Raw genomic sequence first — 8,313 nt, forward strand, 5'->3', positions numbered from 1 at the left:
GTAGAGCATGGGAAGCTGAAAAGTCCTTGACTAGTGTAAGCACTACCTAGCAACAACTAAAACATCGGTGTGTTATCAACATTATTCTCATACTAAATCCAAAACACAGCACCGTACCAGCTACTAGGAAGGAAATTAACTCTATCCCTGCCGAAACCAGGACAAACTACCAGAACCTAAGTGAGGTTTATTGTTCTCAAATTGAGAGTAAAATTGTATGTGGAACTTTAGCAAAATCTTTAGCTAGGTCAGATTATTCCATTCTATTTATTTTTTTATAATCTTATGTAGATTTTTACTTATTTTTATTAATTTCTCCACAAAACATTTTCTTAGATGGAAATAAGAAATTCTGAGTGCATCATTTTGGTAAGAATAGTGGAGCACTATAAGCAGTGTTAAGTAGCTGTCATGAAACACCTGGCAAGTAAGTTGTCTGAAAAGTTCCTCTTTCTTTCTTTCTAAATTTTGTGGTTAAGTAGCTTTGATTTAGAGGTGTGGAAACTGATAACAAAAGAACCTTCAAATTAGATACTGATTCAAAGTGCACTAGTGAGTTTTGTAATTTGTTTTTTCACCTGTGGTTTAAAATTCTTGGTTTTTGTGGTATCTGCTGGTAAGCTTCTAAATCTTTTGTCTATGATAAAAATCCAGAAAAGTAGCAGTACATATGACTATGTGGCAGGTAGTATTACAAGGAAACAATTACCTTCCTGATGAGTAGAAATGAAGTCTTGTACTTCAGTTGAATAAAAGGGGACATTTGAAGGTATTGGCGAGGTATTTTTCTCTTTCTTTTTATTGAGAGGAGGTAGTTATTGATCAGAAATCTCTCTAACACTTTTTCTTTGTTTATTCAGTAGCTTAATTGACAGAAGAGGATTTATACAACCAGATACACCGCAATTAGCAGGACCATCAAATGGCATTACTATGTATGGGGCCACACAATCGCAGAGCAACATGGTAGGAATCATCCCATAGTGTTGTTCATCAAGATTCCTGTGAATGTTTTCCTTCTCCACTTTCATGTGAACTAATCAAGTAATAACTAACTGGATACAGCTGACACTCTGGGTGGAATGACTTGTTTATTAACAGTAAAGAAAAAAACCCCAAGGCTCTTTTTGATGTATGTTTCACACAGTGTAATAGTTATTGCTCATGGATTCTAAAAAAAAAAAAGAGGCTTTTCTACACTGTTGATTTGTTGAATATACTGGCATTTTGACTTGTACTGTTGACACCTGCTATGTTTTGAACTGGAATATTCAAGTATCATGGACTTGCTCTGGTTCATCATTTTCCAGCTTATTGTTACTTTGTATGGCGCTTTCTTCATACTCTATTTCCTTCTTTGCTTGTACACTGCGGTTTTACATAGACTAATGTGTTTTAAAAAGCAAAGATGAACAAAGAGGAGTTTCTAGGGGAGAAGTGTGTTGAAGAAAGAGCAGGAGGACACTGAACTTCCAATGAACAAAAAATGGCAACTGGATTGTTACAGCAAAAGCTTTTAAACATCTTTGAAACTGTGCCAATAGTTTTTACTTTGTTTTTTGCTGGTAGCATTGGCTATCATAATGGAAGATAGGATTTCCAGTGCCAAGAAGAAGAGAATAACTGGAAAGAGATCTTTTTCCAAAGGCAAGCATCTTACATATGTGCCTATTTCTGAATTGTTATCCACATATCTTCATATTACGTGGGTTCTAAGACTTTGTCAGAGAAGCCATGAGTTATGGACACCCTCCCTCTGCCAAAAAAGAGGAGGCCACAAGGCCTTCTGACATAATTCAGCCTTTCTTTTGAACAAAAGAAGACTCACTATTCCCAGACAGATTAGTTTTAGTGTCACTGATAAACTGGTATAAAAATTCTGCTGTAGTTCCTAAGCTGTTTTTACTCATTATTTTGAGGATTAAATAGAAGATTTGTTAGTCTCCTTAATGAGAAAATGTATTAAAGACACAGTATTAACTCTGAATCTTCTGTGAGGTGCAGTTGTGCAGAACAAGGTAGTGCTCCATGCAAATCTTACTCAAAAAAAAATGTAACTCTGAAAAGAGAAGAGGGGGGTTGAAAAAAAAAAAAAAGGAAAGAGAAAGCAAACCTTAGAAAAATAGCCCTGGTCTTTCAGGGATTACCCAAACTTTCTGACTCTGTCAAGACTTCTTATTTGTGAGGATCATTAAACCACAATAAGTCCCTGGCATTAAATTATCTTGACACTATAAGAATTATACTTGCATTGTAAGAAGACACTAGTTATTAATGAGAAAATCTTGGGCCAATTTGATAGAAAATTGTCTAAATTTGTCTCTAGAAATGAAGAAATCTGCTATGGTATTACTTTGAGTCAAACAGGTAGCTCTTATGATTTTAGAGTGTAATACCTGTAAATACGCAAATTCTTCAAGGATTTGAACTTCTTATATCCTAGAACATCACACTACTCAAACTGCGAAAGGCTTGGGTTCTTTAACAGTTATCAGAGAGAGTCACTTGGAAATGCGCAGCTTTCATTCCTGAAAATGATCTCTCAGAAAAAGCTTGAAAAATGTAATAGGTCGTGTTTAGTATGGAGGAATATCTTTAAGACTGTGATGCCATTTTTCTCAGGGTATTATTCCTGGTCTGTATCCAAGACCAATTGGCTTCTAGTGGCAGCCAGCTATCAGCATTAAAATTTCTCCCTTGAGTTTTATTGCAAACTGTTAAAGACCTGCTTAGTTTCCCAGTCTCTCTAGCACTATTTTGTCTTCCCTGTTTAAAATCTTGCATTCTTTCCCGAGTTGCTTGAAGCAATAAGAAATTATAAATTCATTTCCTGCTGGCAACAATGCAGTGGGACATACCTTTGCCTCTGATCTGTTCTTGTTTCACATTTCCCTTTTTCTGTGTTCAAAGGTCAACGGTTTTGCTCTTCTCAGTAGACTCTGTAGCTACCTTCAGGTTCCCATCTCTCCTATCTCATAAAGCAGCAAACAAAACTGATTTCCCTATTTCACAGTTAAGATCTCAATCTCATCCACATAAGACTTTCTTTTTTTCTACCAAAATTAATTCACCTTACTGCTAGCTTAGTTGTTTTCAGCCATTCTGTTCAGTTACCAGATTTCCTGTTCCGATTTAAATTTCAACAGAAATAATCAAGTAAAACTTCATTCTGTTTAAAGCTTTTTCCCATAAAGTGACCCCTAGTACTTTTCCAGGCTTTACAGTATCTGTTTCTTTCAGCTTTCTTCCCAGTACCCAATCTTAAATTCTTCTGAAGAAGTTTGGGAACAGGAGCGTTGGGAACACCAGCCATTCACTTGTTCTCCACTGAGAAAGACCGCTGAAGCTTCTTGAGCTAAAGGCAGTGGAGTACACTTTATGGCAGAAGCATAACAAGGCATGCAGCATCCTGTTGGGTTTCTTTGGGTTTAGGTTGGTTTTTTTGGTTTTTTTAGAGGAGGAATCTCTGCAAGATTCTCTAGAATCCCTCTTGCTAGAAGTTCAGATGCAAACATCAAAATTTCCTTTGGTGATTGATGGTTGAAATAACAGACTAGCTCAAGCCCAAGACTCCAGTGGAAGCAAAACAGTAGAAGGAAAGTCTTAGTGGAAGAAAAGGTTTCCTTTTTACCTTGCGTCCTCACTGACAAAGGTTAGGCAAAAGAGAGAATATAATTCAGTCTTCCCTTCTGGAAGGTTGCATATGTCTTGGAAAAAAAGGCAGAGGCATAAAATGAAAAACACTTTCTTGGAGCTGAGGCAGGTGAGCCACAAAGAACTGCCTCGTTTGAAGGGGATGTATCTGGTACTGCAGCTTGTATTAATATGGTTTCAGATAAGGATGGGCAAAATGAAATTCCTTGACTTAAGAGCATGTGTAGATCATAGTCTTAGTCCATAAATACTTTTTAAATGGCAGAGGTTTAGCCATTTATACATCATCAGAGATAATTACATTGTGTTAACAAGTTTGACTCTTTTGAGTACAGGAAATAATTTATTAGAAATCTGAAGTGTGTTCCAGTACACCTTTATGGTGTGTCTCCCTGGATTTTATTCCAGAATGCGTTACATCATCTTATCTCTACATTGAATCTTATTGTCTAGATGTTATACTACTTAACCCATATAGTCTGCTAAAATGTCTGTCCTGCCCATTGATGTTAAAGGAAGATTTTAATGAGCATCTTCTATCACACTTGTCTTCTCTTATTCCTTCCCTTCCCTCTTTCCTTTCCTTCGCTTCCCTTCCCTCAAATCTTTTACTCAGTGACTTGTGTCTTTCCAAATAGGAAGATTTAATGAGCATCTTCTATCACACTTGTCTTCTCTTATTCCTCCCTTCCCTCTTTCCTTTCCTTCGCTTCCCTTCCCTCAAATCTTTTACTCAGTGACTTGTGTCTTTCCAAATAGAATTCTTGTGCCTCACCCAGCTAGCCTCTGGTCATTCTTTAAATCTCTCTAGGTTGCTTAGTATTATTTTCTGCTTTCATTTATTTTAATACATCTTTTAGCATAGCATCATTTTTGCATTTAACCTCAAAATAAATATCAGGCTAAGTTTAAACTTGCCAGACACTTGTTTTCAGTGCAATACATTATCTCTTATTCAGGATGCCATTTTTGGGGCACTATTTTAACAGCTTTTGTGGTAATTTTGCCTTTGAGACTTTGAATATTTCATATAGGAGCTGCCCTATTCGTGCCAGTGACTCAGTTTGTCACAATCTCAGCAAGTCAGGGTTGTTGCTATAATCAGTGCTTCATAGACCCATACTATGATTTTTTTTTTTCTAGATCTTTATAAAAGAGCTTTTTCTCCTGTTCTCTCCTTAGTATCACCCTTATCTGACTAAAAGCTGAAGTTTTATTTACTTTTTTGAAGGCTGGAAGCACATAATGATTTTTTTCCTGGTACATTCCCAGTGTTTTTAATCTATTTTCAAATATAATTTGAAATTAATCTGGTAAATTCATTATCCAGCTTCTTAATATCCTTATCCAAGTGACAAGCATGGTCACTTGGAGCTAATGATCTGTAGATCTGGTATTTCCAAAGTATTTTCCTATTGCATTTTATTGATGGTTGTTTTTACAAGCTCTTCATTAGCTGGATTTCCCAAGTATGTCTATTCTCATTCTTAAGAATTTTTTTGCATGAAGCACAGTATCTCAGCCATTATGAAATCATATTTTTCTCTCTATTTTATTCTTTCTTTCTCTTTCATTTTAAGGTTTATTTTCTTTCTGTTCTGAAGAGAGTTCTTATTTCACCATAAACCCATCAGCTACCATTACCTGGATCTGCACTTACGTAGTACTTAGCTTTCTCTTAAAAGCCTAAGTTGATTCTTGGGTTTTGATACAGGGTATTTTATTCTTTAGTAAGCCGTTACGAAGAAACACAGAATCCATCTCACTCCATGCACTTTTTTAGAGGCATTAGTTTGCTTTATTTTTACTATGATGTCTCTAAGAATTCTCTAATGCCTTGTGAGTGATAGACTTTACTCCTATCTGCCTCTGTGTCAGGACAGGTTTATTTCTTTGTTTTTAAGAAATTCACTTGTACTCCTGCATTCTAGGCATCTCTTGTTCAGTGCTTAGGTAGTTCCTTGTGTGCCAAATTCCCTTATTTCCAGCTCTCCCTTTCCTTTCCTGGATGCAGATTGTTTAGTTAGTGTTTTCTTACTTATACGTACCACTGAAAATTATAGGAACCGTAACAGTGCATGCGCAACACTTCGTTACCAGTGAGACATGCAGCAAAGTCCTCTCCCAGATGTTCACATCAGTATTTCTAGCACTGATCTGGAAACAGGAATCCAGCTGATCCAGGGATCTTTAACTCTGACCATCCTAGTGTACTTTCTCCTTTGCTTTTCATATTCTCATTATTAGGAGTAAGTATTTCTACCATGACAGTACAAGGATCAGCAAGGATAGGAGCCCCACTTCGCTGGGAGTTTTACGAGTGTGTTTCCTTGTATATTTACTGTCATACTTCACAAATATAATTTATCATTGCCCAAAATGGAACGTAGGGCTCTTATCAAGCCAACATTACTACAGTCAAGGTTGGTAGAGGACTCTCAATAAAGCATTTTACTTCACAGTTAAAATGGGTTAAGGGCACATGCAGTAAATCAACTTCAGCATTTTGCTTTGGATTGAGGTATGTTTTAGAAGCAATTCTTTTGATTGTGCACATTTACTGCATTTTCGTTCACATCGCAGAGCAGTATGAGAGCACATGAACTAGATTTCTTTCAGAAGATGTGCTCCCAGAATACACCCAACATACTCTAGCCATTCACAGACATTCAATCCATAAGAACAGACAGTAGCTAGTCTGAAGTAAGATCCCTGGAACAGGTATAGTTTCCCCTTTGGCTTCAGAAGCATTTCTCTTGATAGATCTCCTAGTGCACTGTACTACTTGCTAGTGGAGCCATTGACTTGGTGGGTTTTGTGGCTCAGTTGTTGCACAGTATCTGCAATACCATGATTTTGAGTGTGAAATCCTACTGCTGTTGGGAACAGTTATACAGCTCCGTCCCTCCACTCTTTACCCATCTATTGTATCCGTCTAGTATGGCATTTCAGCATTCTTTCTGTTACTTCATAGCACTGTCATTCAGTGCTGTCAGTCTCCTCCGAACTTTTTGTTGTTTGTACTTTATTCAGAGATGCTGAGATAATTCAACCTTCTTTTCCCCATCTCCTGAGAACTGTAACAATTCTTTAATGTTACCAGTGTTTAGAAAATTTTTAATGAAGTTAATTTTAAATTCAAAGTAAATATTCTCTGGCTTTGGCATTAGAAATGTGAAAAATATATTGACATGTACAACTACTATGTTAACATGTATGTTTTGTGTAGCGTAGAAAAAATCAGATTTTCTTCAGGAAAAAAACAAACAAATATTGTTGCTTAGTTGTTTGTATTTATTATTTGTGAAATAAACGCAGAATTTTAGGTTTTGTCTAATTTGCTTTAATTTGTGCCTTTTGATGTGAAAATAAATACAGAGATGGCTAAAATTTCTATGCACACATATAATTGAACTTCCGTACTTATAGAACTTATTAAACTTGTCTTACCTTCAGAATCTGCTGTTCCTCTGAAACAGTGGAAATTGTAAGTGGAAAATAAAATCAGTAGATCAGACATAAGAAGGTACTGGTGGAATAATTTCTACGGTAGATTTTTAGCTATTTAGATTTCAGTACTTGGCTTCCTTTTTGTTACAATCATAGACCTTTTTATTCCATTTGAAATGCTGGTGTTGAATAATTCATGTGATTAATAGCTAAGACTTTTGGCCCCAAATTTCATTTAGTTAAGAGTGAAATATGGAATCAAGAAAAAACCACCATGCCAGCCCTATAAACAAATCCGATTTCCTTGTTCAGTTTTGTGTTGGCTGTTTAGACTCAAGAATAGTCTACCTGTATAGTATATGTTGTTTTTAGCAGATGTTTTTGAGAGCTTCATTGAACACATCTACCTTTTCTAGTATAAACCCCACTCTAGTCACTTTTGAAAGCTGTAAACAGCCTGTATTTTCCTAAGACTTTCATGTTGATCACTGTTAAATAGAACAAAAAAAAAGAAAACCTGAAATGTATCTGAATAAGAGGAGAGGCTTTAGGGAAGTGACAGGTGCATGGAAAATGAAGAAGAGATATACAGCACCTGAAAAAGTTTTATAATGCTCTGTTTAATGGGGCTTTATAAGGCTACTTCATCTGTTTGATATTGATTCAGTTGAAATGCACTAGAGTTTGGTAAGAAGAAAATGAATCCACACTGTACAATGAGTTCAAGTAAATTACCTTCAGCTAATTTAAAACCGTGTGCTTGTATTGCCTGGAACACGTTAATGATTTGCTCTTGAAGATCAGTGCTGAAGCTTCGCTAAAGCAATAAGTCAGCTGCTAACATTATTTGTTTTCAATGTACCCCAGTGGTTATAGGCATTCCTTTGTTATTTAACATGCTCTTTGGCTACTGCTTTTCAGAGAAGATGGATTTTGTTGGTCTTTTTGAAGTTTGAAAATTCAGTTAACAGATCTTTAAGGTCTGCATAGTAAGGTTGGTTGAAGGGCTATAGTTTAATTGAAATCAATACAGGCTGGGGGATGAAGGGACTGAGAGCAGCCCTGCTGAGAAGGACTTGGGGGTATTGGTGGATGAAAAGCTGGACAGGAGCCAGCAATGTGCGCTCGCAGCCCAGAAGGCCAATCGTATCCTGGGCTGCATCAAAAGAAGCGTGGCCAGCAGGTCGAGGGAGGTGATTCTGCCCCTCT

At 36.6% G+C, this 8,313-nt stretch overlaps 1 protein-coding gene across 4 annotated transcripts in view; it reads left to right on the forward strand.

Annotated features, from left to right (window-relative positions):
- ZDHHC14 (zinc finger DHHC-type containing 14) overlaps positions 1-8,313 on the forward strand; it is a 116,412-nt gene that overhangs the window by 104,355 nt on the left and 3,744 nt on the right. For all 4 annotated transcript variants that reach the window (XM_009281436.2, XM_009281438.2, XM_009281437.2 and 1 more), the window contains exon 8: positions 864-966. In XM_009281436.2, coding sequence (XP_009279711.1) covers positions 864-966 — 103 coding nt within the window. The remainder of the gene's footprint in view (positions 1-863; positions 967-8,313) is intronic.

The sequence above is a fragment of the Aptenodytes forsteri genome, unplaced genomic scaffold (genome assembly GCF_000699145.1).
Source record: "Aptenodytes forsteri isolate BGI_AS27 unplaced genomic scaffold, ASM69914v1 Scaffold82, whole genome shotgun sequence".
NCBI lineage: Eukaryota > Metazoa > Chordata > Aves > Sphenisciformes > Spheniscidae > Aptenodytes > Aptenodytes forsteri.